The 18,393-nt window shown below is 49.3% G+C and overlaps 1 protein-coding gene across 8 annotated transcripts in view; it reads left to right on the forward strand.

Annotated features, from left to right (window-relative positions):
* The window catches only part of STX3 (syntaxin 3), a 42,632-nt gene that overhangs the window by 21,544 nt on the left and 2,695 nt on the right, over window positions 1–18,393 (forward strand). For 2 of the 8 annotated variants that reach the window (XM_059143380.1, XM_059143386.1), the window contains exons 3-9: window positions 3,989–4,088; window positions 6,093–6,167; window positions 7,295–7,362; window positions 8,997–9,105; window positions 10,185–10,258; window positions 10,445–10,579; window positions 12,765–12,875. In XM_059143380.1, the coding sequence (XP_058999363.1) occupies window positions 3,989–4,088; window positions 6,093–6,167; window positions 7,295–7,362; window positions 8,997–9,105; window positions 10,185–10,258; window positions 10,445–10,579; window positions 12,765–12,875 (672 nt within the window). Of the gene's footprint in view, window positions 1–3,988; window positions 4,089–6,092; window positions 6,168–7,294; window positions 7,363–8,996; window positions 9,106–10,184; window positions 10,259–10,444; window positions 10,580–12,532; window positions 12,644–12,764; window positions 14,082–14,112; window positions 14,227–16,001; window positions 18,358–18,393 lie in introns of those variants that run through there. The other 6 variants (XM_059143359.1, XM_059143374.1, XM_059143367.1 and 3 more) reach the window with 6 other exon arrangements.

The raw sequence follows: 18,393 nt of genomic DNA on the forward strand, positions 1-18,393 counted from the left end.
CATTACTTTGTCACCGTAACAAGGTGGCACATAATAAATATGCAGGAATTAATTAATGTCTAACTGGGGGTACAGAGTATGTGGGAACTTAGGGGAGGCAGATACTCGTAAGTACAGTGGACAAAGCCTTCCACCCTCCCCCACGGCAGCATGCCGCTTCTCCAAAGAAGGGACTTTCTCTGCTTCCCATTATCTAATTAGATTCCACTGTCTCCTTAGGTCTAGAAGAAGGAGGCCATCCATGCCTTGAAAATAACTCCCTCCTTCTAGTTAGAGGGTGGTGATTAGTATAATCTGGTAGTCATAATTGGTTCCCTGAGGCAACACCCAACGTGGAGAGCGACTGACTTGCTGCCCTACTTGATTTCCTGGGGTGGCTGTGGACAGCATCACAGGGCATTTTGTTAACGCTAGGGATTGCTGGGAGGTGTAGATGAGGCGCGCTTGTGAAGGCAGGCATAGCGCCTGGTGCGTCGTACACAGGCGGTAATTTCTGGCTGTTCCTGGATTTCTCATCATTTCAATTCACTTCATGAGCATGTACTTCTCGTTAAGCCTTTGACATGCGTTATCTCATCTTATCCCCGCAGAAACTCTACGGAGTGGGAAACAGTGGGAAACAGGAAAATCCTCGTTTCACAGAGAAAAGAACCAGGGCTGTGTGTGTGTGTGTGTGTGTGTGTGAAAGGGGGTGAGCGGATTGTTCAAGGTTATAAAACTGCTGGGACATGGAGCCGAAACTTGAGCCTGGCCTGTTTGATTCTTAACATTTTCTGAACTGTACTGTCTGAATGGCCACATTACAGACAAGTCATTGAAAAATACATTTTTAAAAAATCACTTTAAAGATTTATTTGAGAGCGAGAAAGAGAAGAGGGGCAGAGGGAGAGTATCGTTAAGCAGACTCCCCACTGAGTGCAGAGGCCGATGTGGGGCTCAGTTTCATGACCCTATGATCATGACGTGAGCTGAAATCAAGGGTCAGATGCTGAACGAAGCCACCAGGTGCCCCAAAAAATACATTTTGAAAAGTAACATATAATCAGTAGGCACTGAGGAAGTACTGGCTGCAAATTTAGCATGATGGTTAAAAAAGTTACAACTTTCAGATGGGTTCCCTCCATCAGCAATGATTCTTGAGGACTCTTGGTGCTTAAAGCTCTCTGTAGGAGAAGGAAGCAATAAGCCACATGATACCAGTAAACAGCAACTGAGCCCGTCTCACAAGACAGGGAGTGGAACATGAGCGTTAATGTGACACTGCCTGAATACACCGGGACGAGCGAGAGAAGAGAGAGGAGCCTCCCATTGGCAGTTCTTGCACCTCTGTACCTGGTTCAGGAGACAGGGTTTGGGGTCTAACAGACACCCGGTTTCACCTCTTTCTGCAGCATGGCCCGCAGTGAGCGCCGTCCTGTGAGCTGCAGTATTCTCAGGTTACAAAAAGGAGCTAATGAGGGTGAGCTCACAGAAGTGTCCGCTTGTCTCTGACATGCAAGTTCGTTAAATCAGTTCAGTTCTTAAATATGTTCTTGTATAAGGTGATGTCAGGACACGGGAACAGCCCCCAACAAACACAAACAGCCCTGGGGCTTTGGGATTCAGCCTGGTAGGTTTCATACCAGGTTTGCTCCCCCACCCGCCAGTGAGGCTTCAGTTATCTGGCAAATGCACAAAAGAAAATAAGTTGCATGTAGCTGCCACCATGAAATACCCAGAAAGTCACCTTGGAGGAAAACCAGCACTTCCAAGAAAAAACAGAGACACCGAGTTCAAAAAAGGGAAGCTTTGTGATCAGCCAGTTGCCCCTCCTGAAGGTCTAGATGGGCTCTGTGATTGTTTGGTGAATTGACAGTTCCTGTATTACTAAATCAGAATCCCCGAGATGCCTCCAAGTGGTAGGGTTGATGGGGACAGAGGAAAGAGGGCAGCCAGCCCACACTGGGTGGAGGGTGGAGTTGCTGGGAGTGGGAGCCCGTGCTCCCTGGGGTGGGACGTTCCACAGGCAAGCTGAGGGTGCAGCACCCAGGGCTCGGCTCTCCCATCCACGGGGTCCAATAGGCCATCTGCCTGCTGGTCTCCGAACATCTGGAGTGACAGTGGACGTGAGGCCCTGCAGCTAACAGCTTCCTATCTCATCTTTCTACCATTGACCAAAGTTCAGATCAGGATATTCTTTGCTTTATGAAATAATATTCCAGAATATATAGTCTAAGACATCCAATCTGTTGAACATGCAAAATCTGAGGCCTTATGGTGTGTTAGATGTGTGAAACCCTTTTTGAAGTGGTTTGTGCATTTTATTCCAGACAGCCTTTTCCCTCAGTCCTATGTGATGTAATGGAATTACTTTGGCAAGACAGTCCCATGATAGAAATGGAACGTGGTGTGATGCAATGACCTTTTATGAGTTGTGAGAGATAAGGGAAGGGAGGGGCAAAGTGGCAATTTCTGGGTTGACCCGAGGGCCTGATTCTGAGGTGGTCACACCTCTAGAGCCTGCCAACATTCACAGGTGGTAACACAGACCCTTGTTAGTGATGGGTGGTCTGGGATTCTGCTACAAGTTAAAGAGTATAGAGAAGCCAAAAGATCAAGTCTTAGAAATAATGCAAAAAAGCATCTTAGAAATAATGCAAAAAAATGCAAAAAATGCTAATGCAAAATAATGCAAGTTTTAGAAATAATGCAAAAAACATGCAAAAATCAGGTTAGAGTCTGGAGTGCTCTAACATCCAAACATCCCTATTTGAGTGTCATCATACTATGTGACCTGTGATGTCCTCAACCTTTAGGTTCCTCACGTGGACCTCATGCATCACTGTGGTTGGTTCTGCCAGCTGCTAACGTGCTTCGCAAATGCGTGGGTAGCAACTTGTACTTTGATTTATACTCTGATCACACGGTTACATTGACAGTTCATCCTGCATCCTGAAGCAAGAGAGTCTGCTCTCAAACTGTGGTTCTTCACAACCACTGTGTTTGTAGAGAGGCAAACTCCACGGTTCCACTGGCAGCAGGGCTCATTTGAGGGTTAGAGAACTCAAGTTTTATTTTTCCTGTTGTCTGTTAAATCTGGAAAGCTCTGACTAGGTTTTCAGACACAAGTGAATTATGTGCTGGAAGAAGGCATGCTGGACACTGCGTACTGAATTACATTTTACTGTATCCCTGACGGTAAGATCCTGCCAGATGGTATTTTACAGAATTTGTTGGTTAATTGCTGCAGTGTTGACAAGCCCGACCTTCTGGAAGTGCGTCAGCTAGACCTGGAGGGCACTGAGGTCTGTGTCAGGCTCCTGCATCAGCAGGGGCCATGGTGCCTGAGTGCTCGTGCATCCGTGTCTTGTGATGCTGGAAATATTTTATGATGTGCACCTTGCATAATCAGGAACTTTAGACAGGTGTAGAAATGGCCTGTGGCTGGAGCATCTGGAGGCTGATCATCTGGGGAAATGCAGCAGAACACGTGTCCAAGGGAAGCTCTGGCATCTCCTGAGGGGGCCATGCTTCCTAGTCTCTCGCTCTCTCTTCTTTGTTTTCACTCTCTATATTTATTCTCTCCCATTCCTTACCTTTCTTTCCTCTTCCTTTTCTCCTCTCTGCCCTCTTTCCCCCTCTGCTGTTCTCATCCTGGGGATGGCTGACGGGTCTGCTTGATGGGGCTTATTGGCCTTGTCCTTCGACTCATCTTCATGGGTTTTCCCGGCTCTTCTTGTCTCTGGTCTGCAGCCTCCCGTCCCAGATGGGCGGATGTGTTCTTCACGAGGAGCAGCATGTGTGGGTTTTTGGTGACTGCTCTGGATGCTAGTTTATCTGGCCATGCAAAGGGCGCTTACCCAGGAGCAGCAGACTTTTCAGTCCTCATTAGCTGTCCCACAAACCCAGAAGGTGGACAGCTTTCACCAGTGAGCTCTGCTAAGCTTTTGTCTCAGTTGTGGACATGTTCTTCCTCTCCCAACAAAGGCCATTGTCTCTGTGATTCTAGATCGAGGAAACTCGTCAGAACATCGACAAGATCTCAGAGCACGTGGAAGAGGCTAAGAAACTCTACAGTATCATCCTGTCTGCACCGATTCCTGAGCCAAGTGAGTGTTTCCTTAGAGCTGAGTCATCCAGCGATGGCCCTTGGCACTGGGACTGAGCCAGTCTTGCTCCTGTGAGCAGCAGGGAGTGTGTGCGCCGCCCCACACTGTGGACACACTGGCTGCTCTCCGTTCCCCTTTCCCTGCCTGAGCTCACACCCCCAGCGTGGCCAGCGCTTGTCTTCATGGTCCTGCGGAATTCACGTGGCTCTGCTCTGCTCTCCTCCCATCCAGCCTCTCTCATGCCTGCAGCGACGCTGACTGCTTCTCACGTCCCCTATCTCCCACCCTTGGCAGTACCTTTGCGTGTGCTGTTTCTCCACCTGAAATGCTTTTCCCTGTCCCCAACCAGATCCTGCCAGATCAGGGCCACCTTTTTTCCATGAAGTGTCCTCCCATTTGTTGCCGCCACCTCGGCAAACTTTCACATTTTTAGAGTGGGGCCTGAGGCTGAATTTTAGGTTCCTTAAGGACAAGGAATGAGCCAGACAGTATTATTTTGCTCTGAATTGATCAGTGGCTCCCTAGCACCTGAAGGTTAAAGCTGGAACATTTCAGAGGAGCATGTTGGAATTGTCTTGGTCACATGCCTGCCATCCTCTGGACCTTTTCCTCCTGCCACCTCCGCACGTCTCCCTTACTTTAGCCAGATTGAACTTGGGCTGTTCCCCAAATAGTTCTTGTCTCATGTCTTCTACATGTTGTCCCTTCTCCCAGACACTCTGCTCTTCTCCTCCTTTCCTGCCTGGTTAATACTCCTGCCTTCATCAAGACGCGGTCTTACCGTCATCTGTCTTTAGAAGCGTTTCCAGATCCCTCCAGGCTGTGCTACAAGCCTCTTCATCACCGTCCTGTGCATATCTTGACCAGAACTCACACCTTACTCCACACTGCACATGAGAACAACAGATTGATTCGTCCCTTGTCCCTTAGTAGGCCCTGAGCCCCTGGAGGCAGGATCTCTGTCTTCTCTCTGAAGGCTTGGTGTCTAGCTCAGGTCCAAGCTTGTAGCAGGGGCTGAAACATGGTTTCTGAATGAATAGTCCTGGCCAGTGCTTACTTTGCTCCATAGATCCTAGAACAGCATTGTGCACCGTGGTAGGTATGTCATAAATATTTGCCTGAATCCCATGAAACTCTCTCTTACCTTTGAGTTGAAGCCATCGTGGTAAACCAGATGATTTTCTCATAATTTAATTTTGTGTGCTGGAGAGTACTTGGGAAAGCTTTTTTTAAAAATTCAACTTAATTAAAGTTAGTTAACATGTAGTATATTGTGAGGCTCCGGTGGAGGTCAGTGATCATTGGTTGCATATAATACCCAGTGCTCATTACATCAAGGGCCTTCCTTCCCTCCCCTCCAGCAACCCTCAGTTTGTTCCCTAGAGTCAAGAGTCTCTTATGGTTTGCCTCTTTCTCTGTTTTTATCTTTCTTTTCCTTCCCTTCCCCCTCCCCTATGCTCATCTGTTTTGTTTCTGAAATTCCACATATGAGTAAAATCACATGGTATTTGTCGTTCTATGACTCACTTATTTTGCTTAGGATAATACTGTTTAGATCCATCCATGTTGTTGCAAATGGCAAGCTTTCATTTTTTGTTGATTCAAGTAATATTCCATTGTGTGTGTGTGTGTGTGTGTGTGTGCATGCGCGCACATGAACGCACGCGCACCCCACATCTTTATCCATTCATCCGTCAGTGGACATCTGTGCTCTTTCCATATTTTGGCTGTTGACATTGCTGCAATAAGCATTGGGAAAGTTTGTTAAAAGACAGCCTGTAGGGCTCCAGCTGTGGGGGTTTTAATTCTGTAGGTCTGGGACCAGGGTGCCTGGAAAAGTGCCTTTTAAGTGAGCTGTCTGTGATTCTAAGGACAGATGCCTGGGAGCATCCCAGGATAAATACTGCTGGGGGTGGGAGCCTGAGAAAGCTCCCACCTCCCCTTGATTGGTGAGGCTCACAAAGCAATTAGTCTTACTGATTCTGCTTGCCTTTGTTTACCCAGAAACCAAGGATGACCTAGAGCAGCTCACGACCGAGATCAAGAAAAGGGCCAACAACGTCCGGAACAAACTGAAGAGTACGAAGGGAGCAAAGGGAACAAGCCAGGCCAACACGACCCCCTCATATCCACGGGGCCCAGCACCACCCCCTCACTTCCGCGGGGCCCAGCACCACCCCCTCACTTCCGCGGGGCCCAGCACCACCCCCTCACATCGCAGGGCCCAGCACCAGCCCCTCACATCTGTGGACCCAGCTTTTCGGGACGAAAACACATCCAGATGATACACTCGTCCCATCTTTCCTTGCGGTTTGGGCACTGCCCCTGAAAGTTTGCCTGTCCTGGAAGCAGGACGGCAGTCGAGAGAGTGCAGAACTGAAGTGTGCTGCCGGCTGCTGAGTTGTTACGTGACTTGGTGCTTTAACTTAGTCCCTTGACTTTTCTCTTACTCGTCCTATTTCCCAGCGTCTGCATCCCTGTGGGCAGAAATGCTGGAGCTGTCTAGATGCAGAACATGTTATTATTCAGTGTGCAGTCATTTCTTGGAGGGCCAGGTCTCCACCGCTTCAGTTTAGACCTTTGTTCAGTGAGACCCCGGTCACAGATGGGGTACCCCTGGGGCCAGAAAGGTCCCTTTCTTCCAGCTGCACTTTTGCCCCGTTGTTTTGGGAATGCAGGCTGTTGGTCAGGGAGTGGAGGCAGCACTTAGCATTTCTTCCCCCCAAATGAATCACAGTCCCTGTTTTCTTGGGCAGAGGGGGAGGTGGCTAGGGGCAGCTTCCAGTAGTAGCTGGGAGAGTGTGCAGAGCCCTGTGTGTTCTTATCCACTGCTCGCTGGGTGGGGGAGGTACTTCCTTCCTCCGTTCTGCACACGAGCGGACAGGAACACTAAGGTGACATGGCCTTCCCAGAGTCACACAGCTATCGAGTGGCAGGGCAAGGATTTGAGCCTGAGCCTCCTGCTGACAGAGACTCTTGCTGTTAGCTGGGCCCCGGTACAGTCAGACAAGACCTGGTCCAGTAATGGGTGTGGGACGTGAGGCCTGTGGCTCCCTGGTGAGCTGGTGTGTCGGGATGGTGGATGCCTGTTATGTCTACATCCGCGGGCTGGGTGTGAGAGGGGGTGCGGGAGCCTTGCACTGAGCTATGCGTCTTGGAGGAGAGCAGCGATGATGTTGCCAGAGTAAGCTTGCTGTGCTCCGCAGGTATGGAGAGGCACATTGAGGAAGATGAGGTCCGGTCGTCCGCAGACCTTCGGATTCGGAAATCCCAGGTAAGATGTTCCCTGATCATTTCATCCAGTCTTAACTTTGTTGTTGTTGTCATTCTTAGCTGTGGAGCCTCCCCCCCCACCCCAAGTACAGTTCTTGTTTGGACTCATTTGGAAGAACTGGTAAAGGATTGCTGCCCAGGCTGAAGCAGGAGAGGGGCCAGAGGCCAGGCCTTGTGGCTGCTCTGCTACCCGGGCTTCTCTAAGGAGGCCCTTAGAGAACTTCTGAGGGTCCCCCTGGGCACAGCTGCAGAATTATTCGCCTCCTGAGGGCATGGAGGTTTTCTCTCTGAAGATTATGGTCATTAGTTGTCCAGTTTGGAGTTAGGCTCTCTGGTGGTGATCAAAGATATGATCCGTGTCCTCAGAGAACTGTCAGTCACGTTCAAGTGGCATGAGGAGGCTGTCACATAGGACCCAACAGAGCGGTGGGAAGACTCAGTGACGTGCACAGTGCTCTCAGCATTCACAGAGCTTGGGCAGAGTTGGGGGCGGTCAGAGGGGGCTGGGCCTTGGGTGGGCAAGAGTGGCAACGTGGCTCAGGGGTAGAGAGGTTCCTTTAAGAGGAGCATGGGGACAGGAGTGGTGGTTATGTTAGTAGCAGTTGTGGTAGTGATGGGGGTGGGGCAGGGGTGAGGGGCAGGCATGGAGAGAACAGCCTGTCTGGAGAGAAAAGTTAGTTGTGGGCTTGTGGCTGTTGAGGTTTGGTTTTATTTATTTATTTATTTGATAGACAGAGATGACAAGTAGGCAGAGAAGCAGGCAGAGAGAGAGGGGGAAGCAGGCTTCCTGCTGAGCAGGGAGCCCGATGCAGGGCTTGATTCCAAGACCCTGAGATCATGACCTGAGCCGAAGGCAGAGGCTTAATCCACTGAGCCATCCAGGTGCCCCGTGGCTGTTGAGTTTTTATCAAGAACTTAGTGCTGTATTTCAGAGATCTCTGAATACCTGTCCGGGGAACCAGATAGCCTGTGTCCATTTCCTTCAGCTTGTATTCTGTTAGGAGACAGTCTGGGAGCCTCCCGAAAGTGGGACCAGAGTGTGGGAGGGCTGAGAGGCAGGTGTCTCTTGCTGGGCTTCTGCAGTGACTTTGGTTTGAATGTGCGTGCTGCAAATACTGGTGATTTTGCAAGGGTGAAGCCAGTAGGCCTTGATGTGGAGAGGTGGGCAAGGAGTAGAAATCATGGTGAAGACTGGAACACAGGCACAGGGGGCTGTTGAGCGAATGCATTGCGTTATAGGCAGGGGAAGATAGGGAGGTCAGGTTGGGTAAGAACTCAAGAATTTTGGCACGTTTTGGATTTGGAAGGGAGTCTGGCAGCTTTAGAAAGCAAGCCAAAGGTTGTGCCAGAAAAAGGCAGCTAGTCGTGTGGATGCAGGGCTCTCCTTTGGCCTCAGGATTACCACGTGAGGTCAGCAGACAGATACTGGACACATGCCTTGGAAAGGTCAGCAGACTCTCCTGATGGTGTGAAGTTAGGAAAGCGGAACGCTGAGTCTCATACCTGGTCTTCCCTTCCAAGTGCAGCGCTGCCACAGACTGGGCCGTGTGGGGCGAGGGGCGCGGGCTCTCTGACATTGAGGGCTCCCCGGCCTTCCGCTCCCGGGGGCTCACTGCATTCGGATGGTTCCCACAGCACTCCGTCCTGTCCCGGAAGTTTGTGGAGGTGATGACCAGATACAACGAGGCTCAGGTGGACTTCCGCGAACGCAGTAAAGGGCGAATCCAGCGGCAGCTCGAAATCAGTACGTGTGTGAAGTTTGGCGCACGCCCCTGTGCCTTTCCCTGCCCTGGGCTGTCTGTCCCAAGTCGGGAGAACTGGGAGAGCGAGCGGCAGCCCCCCGCTTGGCCTTCTGCCTGCATTCGCACTCGAGCCCAGGAGAGGCCTTCGGTCACCGGCGTGTCTGATGCCCGTCGTGGCTGAGGGTGGCGCGATGCTTGTGGGCCCCGGTTGTTTGGTTCCTGGGGGCGCCAGCATTTCCTCACACGGAGGGGAGGCGCCTGCTGACAGTTGCTGTCCTGGGGACCTGTGCCATCTTTTTGTTGTGTCTTTGACAGCAGAGAACATTTATGAGATGATAGTATGGCGCAGGGTGCTGTGAGGAACGTGACAGATGTGACGGACATGACATGACATTCAGGGACTCGGGGCGCTGCAGGGTGCCAAGGGTTCTAAGTGGAGGAAGTGTGTGAAGCAGCACGTGGTCAGAGACACGCGAGTGTGTCTGGGAGTGCTGCCCCTGTGCAGCCTGGGAAGAGGGAGCCCTTGGGAAGAGCAGTGTGGGGTTCGGTGGAGGAGGGCGGGCTCGCCTGGGAACTGGCTCCTGATCCTCCGAGGCACAGTGCATGGGCCGGTCAGCTCTCTGAGCAGGAAGGGATGTGGTCAGACTCGTGCTTCAGGAAGTAACTGCGTGTCATGCTAAGGGTGCACTGGATTAGGGGAGAAATCAGAAGGAAGCAAGACGCATCGGGGGCTCTCAGGGGTGTGTTATAGAGGCCACTGTCTTTAGAGTGAAGTTACCGTGTTCCCACATGGTAAAAGTTCCAGAGATCTTTTTTTTTTTTTTTTTAAGATTTTATTTGTTTGAGAGAGGCAGAGATAGTAACAGAGAGCATGCGCGAGCACGAGCTGGGAGAGGGAGAAGCAGACTCTTCGCTGAGCAGGGAGCTCAGGATGTGGGGCTCGAGCCCAGGACCCTGGGATCATGACCCGAGTTGATAGCCAGTGCTTAACTGACTGAACCACCCAGGCACCCTTTTCAGGGAACTTTGAATTGGTGTGCTTTGATCTTGTATTTGATGCTCTACTTCTTTCGTTATAAAGCTGGCAAAAAGACCACAGATGAGGAGCTGGAGGAGATGCTGGAGAGTGGGAACCCTGCCATCTTCACTTCTGGGGTGAGTGTCCAGGAGCTGGGATGCAAGTCCCTGTCGTGGAGACTGGAGGCTGCTGTGGACCTGTGTGTGGTTGGTGAGGGCAGGGCTGCAGGTGCAGGGAGGCAGGGAGGCAGCGGGCTTGGCTGGAGTGTGGGTGGGGGCTGTGCCAGGGGTGCTGACTCATGGTCTTTGTGTGGCCTGTTGTAGATCATCGACTCTCAGATTTCCAAGCAAGCCCTCAGTGAGATTGAAGGGCGGCACAAGGACATCGTGAGGCTGGAGAGCAGCATCAAGGAGCTTCATGACATGTTTATGGACATCGCCATGCTGGTGGAGAATCAGGTAACCGGCCGTGGGCACCACCCTGGGCAGAGGGAGGAAAGCTCAGGTCCTGCTGAGAAGGGCGCACTCCTGAGAAGGGTGGACTGGAGAGTCAGGTGAGGTGCGGTGGGGGAATCTTCGGGAATCTTCACATGGGGTAACAGGATCCCAGTGTCCTGGAAAGGAACGCCCTCCCGCGTCCGTCTCAGCCTCGTCCTCTTGCCCGCTTTGTCGGCCTCATTTCTGCCTACTGTGGGGTTCGATGCGCTTGGTCAAGTATTGCCTCCTACTGTCTCAGCACCTCTTGTGCCCTTTTACCTGGGGATGTGGGTTCTTTTTTTTTTTTTTTTTTTTTTAAAGGTTTTATTTATTTATTTGACAGAGAGAAATCACAAGTAGACGGAGAGGCAGGCAGAGGGAGAGAGAGGGAAGCAGGCTCCCTGCTGAGCAGAGAGCCCGATGCGGGACTCGATCCCAGGACCCTGAGGTCATGACCTGAGCCGAAGGCAGTGGCTTAACCCACTGAGCCACCCAGGCGCCCCGGGATGTGGGTTCATAATGGGGTTGCCTTAAAGCGGCCTCCTGATGGGAACTATTTCATGGGTGACACCAAAGACAGGATCATTTCCCCAGTTCATGTTGAAAAGTTAGCTTTCCCAGAGGCTTTAATTTTTTCCCCATTTTTGTTTTATCTTCTGTGTGTTTTCCCCAAAATTTTGGCACTTTTTGCTAAGGAACAAGAGCAGATAACAAAAGGAAGGAAGGAACAGTAGAATAATATTTATGGGAACACTCGGAACACCCATGGTTTGACAGCTTATTTTGTCCCTGGGCTGCTCGCTCAAGGCCGTGCGTCCCTGTCACCTGTATGCGGTGCTGGCTCCACATGGTCAGGCGGCCACTGGTCCTTAAGACGCAGTCAGAGATGCCTTGGTGTCCATGTGTGCCACCGTTACCATGAACCCCCTGGTCGCTCTGCCGCCTGGGAAGGACTGAAAACTGCTCCTTGTGGAGGGGCTGCAAAACCTAACTGAAGCCTGAGCACTGCTTGGCTAGTTTCTGACAGCTGTCCCCTGCTCAGGGCCCAGCTGCCTTTCCTCTGTCCCCTTCTGGCCTTTCGGACCATTCCTTAAGTGCCCTCTTCCCTGCTCTTCTTTTTTTCTCTCCTCGCGGCCTTGCTGAGGACTTGGCTTGAGAGTCGGTGTTGGTAAGTGCCTTTCTCTGTTTACAGAGTGTCGTCAAGCAACGGGTTGGGTCGAGGCAGGTCTTGGTAGGGGAGGGTTGTTGCCATCCTAAGATGCTCAGAATTCATTGGAGTGACCAGACTTTTGTGTCAGGAAGTAATCGCCGGGAGATGGTTGGGAACCTCACCAAGAGACTGTTGTCTCTTAATAACCTCATAGATATAAGATGTAACCAGATAGCTTAGGTAAAGCCCGTGCCTGTCAGTTAGGGGCTTGGGAGTATCTCTTGGAGAAAGCCAATGTTCCCAACCATGGGTGTTTATAGCTCCCGTTTGCTAGCACTGTTCCGAAGCACAAGTCCACACACTTGCCTCAGGCCAGATGAACTTGGTTCAGGTCTGCACGACCAGGAAGAGGCCAGCATCCCAGTTATGCCCTAAGATACTCTTATTTTGGTTTCTCTCCTCATATGCTTAATTAAAAACAGAACAGTGGTGGTGGGATCAGTCTTAGAACACGTATTTACCAGGCATCTTGACAGTGTGCTCCAAGTGTCCCCTGCAGTGCCTGTCCCCAGAGAAGTGGTACTGAGGGTTGCTTGTGTGAGTGACCACCACCAAGGACTGGGGGGGCCATAGGTAATCCCATGGAAGATGGAACGTGTGCCCCACAAAGGACTTCCCCATGCTCCTCTTTGCACTGGGGATTATAACAGAAAGCCCTGTCCCCAGTGAGCTCTGACTGTCCTGGGGCAGGTTTATGGGGTGTAACTTGTGTCTGTCCTTTGCAGGGTGAGATGCTAGATAACATAGAGCTGAATGTCATGCACACAGTGGACCATGTGGAGAAGGCACGGGAAGAAACTAAAAGAGCTGTGAAGTACCAGGGTCAGGCCCGGAAGGTGAGACTCTCCAGCTGCCTTCAGAGAAGAGAGTCCATTCTGCTTGCTCTCTCTCGCTCTTTCTCTCTTCCCTCTGCCTGTCTCCTTTTCTGCTGCCACCACCTCTTGCATCCGGGCAAAGGGAGCCATGATTGACCGTATCGAGAACAACATGGACCAGTCAGTAGGCTTTGTGGAGCGGGCCGTGGCGGATACCAAAAAGGCTGTCAAGTATCAGAGTGAAGCTCGGAGGGTGAGCGCCTCAGTCTCCACGGGTCTGGCTTGCTCCTCCTCTCTCTGGTCCTTCCCACCCGTGTCCTTAAGCCCATGCTTTTTCTCTCTGTCCCGGCTTCATCCCAACACCCGTGTCAGCCTTTCCCAGAGAGTAGCTCCTTCCTTCCCTGGCGTGCCTTGCATGGATCTGGCTCACATGTTCTCTACCCAGGAACCCACACTTGAAGGCAGTTCTGCAGGGTGGATGCGTTGCCCAGTGTCATTGCTAGTCTTCTCCTGCACAGAGCTCATGATCCTTTCAGATGTCACACTTGACTCCTCTGTTCTTCAGAAACCTGTTCACTCTCCTCCACTCCATTAACCAGGCCCAGCCCTCTTTTCTCTGCTGTGAACCCCATGCTGTGCTGATCTCCGTGCAACATTACCTCCTATGTTACGGAACACCTGTTATTCCTACTTACAGGTGAAACAGTTGAGGGTCAGAAGTTCCGTAATTGGCTTCATGGTACCGAGTAGTATAGGAGTGGGATTCCGGTTCAGGTTCCAGTCACACGCTTTCCACTGTACCAGCATTATTTACCCTCTTCCGCTGCCCCTGTTGCTTGAGGACTTCGAAGCTTCTCTGCCCACTGGGGTAGCCAGCTCTGGTGGCTTGCACTTTTTAGACTCTTCTTTTCTGACTACTTCTCCTGGGCTCTGATACTTTTGTTCTTCAGTTCTTTTTCTTCTGCTTCACCCATTGCTTGTGCAGCAATTCAAGGAGTTGGGAAGTGATTTTACCTGATGAATCCAGGCTGGCTCACAACCGGACCGCAGTCCTGCTTTCTGTTCCCTAGTCCCTGGACTGGGTCTGATGGGTGGGCGTGTGCTTTAGGGGAGAGACAGAAGTTTGAAATTAGAGCTATTTGAAAATATACACTTCTTTTTGAACAGGAAAAATTGGTCCCTTGATACCATGGCCGGTTGTTGCTAAGAGATCCTATGATGGTGGTTTTTTAAATCTGTGCATGCACACAAGACTGAAGTGTGAGCTAAGAGTCAACAGAAGCTCCGTATTTCCATTTGCTGGCCTCGCGAGCCAGGAAGTCACTTAAGATATGTAAAATATCCTAGTAGAATGTCTTAATGTAGAGCTATAGTCTTTTTTGGGTTGATAAGAGTCTTTCAGTGTGGAGGTGAGAGGGGTTGGGTTTTGGATGAATTGTTATTTGGTTGTTTCTAATGATGGTTTGTTTTGTTTCTCTTATCCTCTCCAGAAATTGATAATTATCATTGTGGTAGTAGTGGTGTTGCTGGGCATTTTAGCATTGATTATTGGACTTTCCGTTGGGCTGAAGTAATGGTGGCCCGAGTGGCTGCTGCACTGAAATGTAAGTAAATGGAAGGTTCTTGGGGATTCTGGATTGGCTTTCTCTTGAGAAATTGGCCTGGGGTTTCGCATGGCAGTGCTCTTCTTTTGTGATTGTCCTTGGATTCACAGAGCTCTCTCGGACTTTCCATCGCCTGTGCCTTCTTTTATCTCCTTAAAATACTCCTCTGGGCTTCTAGCCCTGGAGAAACTTCTCTTCTGGGCCAGGCTCCCATTGGTTCCTCTCCTGGGGACTCTGTCTCAGCCCTTTTTCTAACACCATGTTTCGCCACCTTTCCTGACACACCTGAGCACCACATTTTTGCTCCTTTCACTCGGGAAGCATGCTCCTAATTGGGAACAATCTGTGTCCTGGGTCTGGGGTTCATCTTCTGAATTCTTGCTGACTTTGATGGATGTTGGGCTTTGCTTTCCATATCCTTTTTAGTGTCAAGAAAGCTCTGGGCTGGGGTGTGGGGTGGTGCGGTTTTGTTTGTGGCTGATGGGTTGGATCTTGAATGATAAAGCAGTTAACATTTTTGAGTGTTGAGTCATGCCAGACCATGTACTGAACACCTCATACACGCGTCCTTGAATCCCCACAACACCTTCTGGAGGTAGGTACTGTTGTTTACCGTATTTTACAGACAAAGACACTCAGGCTTATAAAGAGATCTTAAGTCAAAGGACAAGTTTGAACACACAGCTGATGGGGGGTTCAGGAGAGTTCTTTCTTACGTCTTAGCTTCTCTTTGTGAAATCAGGTAGCCATTTATCATTGTCTACAAAGTCTAGAGAACCTTGGAGGAGAGCGAGTTTAAAATTTAGGTTATCGATTTCTTTAAAATCTGGTGAAAAGAATAGAGCTGACCACTGAATCAGGGCTTCATGGGCGTAGCAGCGTGATGGGAATGACCTAATTGGTCCTGTTAACACACTTGTAACTTCCTAAATATTACTTTTCTGGATAAAGTATAGGATGTAATGTTAACAAAAACTTATAAAACAGAAACCGTAAACAGAATTTTTAATATTATTGTTGATGACCTTGTGGCATGCTCACACACTCACACATGGTCCACAGACTTCAGAGTATATCAGTGGTTTTAGACCCGGTCCAAAAATCCTGTGTGTCATTCCACATCACTAAAATCTCTTGGTGAATCTAATTTTCAATGCAAGATTGTGAGTATACTCTGAATTATTTAATACTTCCCCAAAGTTGGAGTTTTGCGATTACAGTGTTACTATAACGAATGGTGTGACTAATCTATATTTTTCTCATTTTTATTTTCTCTTTATTATGAAATTAGAGAATTAGGATTGCTGAGGTAATAGATACAAATGTCTTCAATACTCATCATATTACTTCCATGTTGGTGCCCAGACCTGATCCTTCTTTTCATTTTTGCTTCTGTGTGCCTCTTCCTTCTTCCTGCTCCTGTGAGCCAGAGGGTCTCAAAGTCAGATAATTAGAGCACTGAACAACAATTTCTTCTTGAGAATGTAAATGAATCCCTTTTTTAAATGAGGAGACTAATGAATGTATTGTTTTTAGTTGACTTTCCTGATGTCCAAGAGGCTGCCTCTCGCTGAGCAGTGTTGAATTTACTGTAGTGTGTTCCATGTCCATGAAGTCACGACTGGTTGCTCCTTTTAGGTCTGGACCCACCTGTCCCTCCCACGTGGCCTGAGGACGAGGTCTCTGAACAGGAGGGAGGGAAGACAGCCTACCTTTGACTCCCTAGTTGTGTGCCAGGTACTATTCTAAGATAGTAACATGGTCCCTGTTTTCAGATGGGAAACTCTGAAGCTCAGTGAAGTCAAGAAACTTGTCCAGGCTTACCCAGCCATTTAAGAGGAGCAGCCGTGATGACCTCTGAACTTCTCTTTATTCTTTTCATGGTGTAAGAGAAGTGTGGAGCAGAGGAGTAATGGAGCAGAAGATTCCAGTTCTGCAGCTTGTATTTGAAAAGCGCTGATGAGGACCCTGTAGAGAGAACAGGTGCTTTTGTGCAGTGACTGCCTCCCGCTGATGTGACAGCCTGTGTGGAAGGATTACAAGAAGTCCAGGGACTTTTTTTCCCCCTTTCATAATACAGCTTTTTGTTTCTGTCACAGCAGGATATTTAGTTCCGGATCCCATATCCCGTCCTGTCTTGGGTTTGTCTGTAGGATTTCTCAGGTTTAGTGTTGACTTCTCTATCACTTTCCTTTTTTGCGGTGACGTCTGATCTTCTGTCTCCACCTTCTAGGTTTGTGACTAAGTGTTAATGTTGCTCTCCACCATCATTCTGTGCACTGATCAGCAACTCCTTCCTGTGCCTCTCTTAGAACCCGATTTCACTCCAGCCTGGTGTGGCCACCCTTGTCTTCAGATGGGAACGGAGTTTGAATGGCTTTCCTGAGAGAGAGTGGGACCTGTTCCTTTGTTTCCTTGTAACCGTCCTTGGACCTGACCCAGCAAACAACTTAGCCCCGGAGGAAGCTAATCTGCCTGATGTAACCCTGAGTTCTCAGAACCTTCTCCTGCCCCACCAACTCTGAAGTACCTTCTCTCCCGGACAGTATGAACCAACCCAGCTTTTCTTTGTTCCCTCTGAATGTGTCAAAGTAAGCCTTGCGCCTTGGAAAGCCGATTCCAAACCTTCCCGGGGTGCTGTATTTTCTACCTCATGGAGTATTCTCCCAGAAATTGCAACGTATTTTTTAAGGGGTATCTTTAACAACACAAAGGGATTCTTCCCTTCCAAGTGTGGTGACAGTAAGGCTCAGCTCGAGCCTTGTACTTGGCAGGGTCTTGGTCCTCATAGTTTGTTGTCCCTATGTCTTGAAAATATGTGGAACTGGCAGATGTCACTTTGGTCTTAGCAGCTGACTTGTTTGAAGTTCAATCTTAAATCAAGCTCTTGGTATGTTCAGCTTCATGGCCAACTTCAGTCTTTATGTTGTGTTCTCTCATGTTTACTCAAGGAGGCACCAGGATGATACGGTTGTCTGACGTTATCATTTGTAAAGGCTGAAGGTATGAGATATTTGTTTGCCTCTCTGAGTCTTGGAAACCGGCTGTTCTCCTTTGGAGCAATGCTTTGTGAAGCCACTGCCTTGAGGCCAGAAATAATCAGGCACTTAAAATTGGGCCAGGGACAAGGTGCTTGAGTCTGAGGCTCTGGAAATGCTTAGATTGGTGCGAGTGTTCAGTCACTCATTTCATATGTTCCAGATGTACTTTTATAATCGTGTGTGAGACGTACATATATATTTGCCTGTCTCTCTCAGGAAGTAGGAAACTAGAAATGGAGAATATTATAACATCAAAAAACAAAAACAAAAACCTTGGGCTGAGCTAAAAATTAGGTAAGACATTTGCTTATTTGCAAATGAATCACAGCAGAAATAGGATCTTCCTGTGTCATTGAGAAACCTTGTTTTCTGGATGAGTGCTGGGACGATCATAGATCTTTGGGGTTAGGACTACACTGATCCCACTAAGTTTTTCTGCTTAGCATACAGCTATGACAAGTTTTGGCACCTCTCCTTGCTGCTGCATAGGTGAGGCTTGTCCTGGGAGTATCCCACAGCAATCTTAGATCATTCCTGGAGCCTTTAGGATGATCCTGTCTCCAGGGCTGAGTCAGCTGGGGGAGACCGGGGACTACTGAGTAGCTGGTATTGCTACCAGGTAAATGAGCTTGACAGGTTCTTTGTCTCCTCCCCAATTCTTATCATGGAGGAAGCAACAGCCAGGAAATGATTTCAAGTGTAGTGACTATGGTGACCCAGTGGTGAGCCCCTTAGATTCCCTGCCAGTCTCCCTGATGTATAATTGAACTTCGACACTCTAGGATAGAGTGAGCACCTAATCCAGGCACTGCCCTGGGCTTCCTTTGCAAAGGCTATGTACTCCGTCATTGCTCAGCACTCCGACAGAGCCAAAGGGATGCCCTCTTCCCATGGCTATGAAGTCAGACAGTGGACTGGCTCCAGCAACGAGGGAAGACAAGCTCTTAACCATAGGCCTTTGCTGAGCCCTGGGGCTTAGTTTGGAATACAATAAGTGAAGGTTTTTTTTTTGTCATTTGTGTTTTTTAAATGTAAACTTGATTATTTTATTGATAATTTAAAAATAAATGACTTTATATTGATCGTGAAACAGTTCTTGCTCTATTTCCCTACAAAATAGTGGTTG

The sequence above is a fragment of the Mustela lutreola genome, chromosome 1 (genome assembly GCF_030435805.1).
Source record: "Mustela lutreola isolate mMusLut2 chromosome 1, mMusLut2.pri, whole genome shotgun sequence".
NCBI lineage: Eukaryota > Metazoa > Chordata > Mammalia > Carnivora > Mustelidae > Mustela > Mustela lutreola.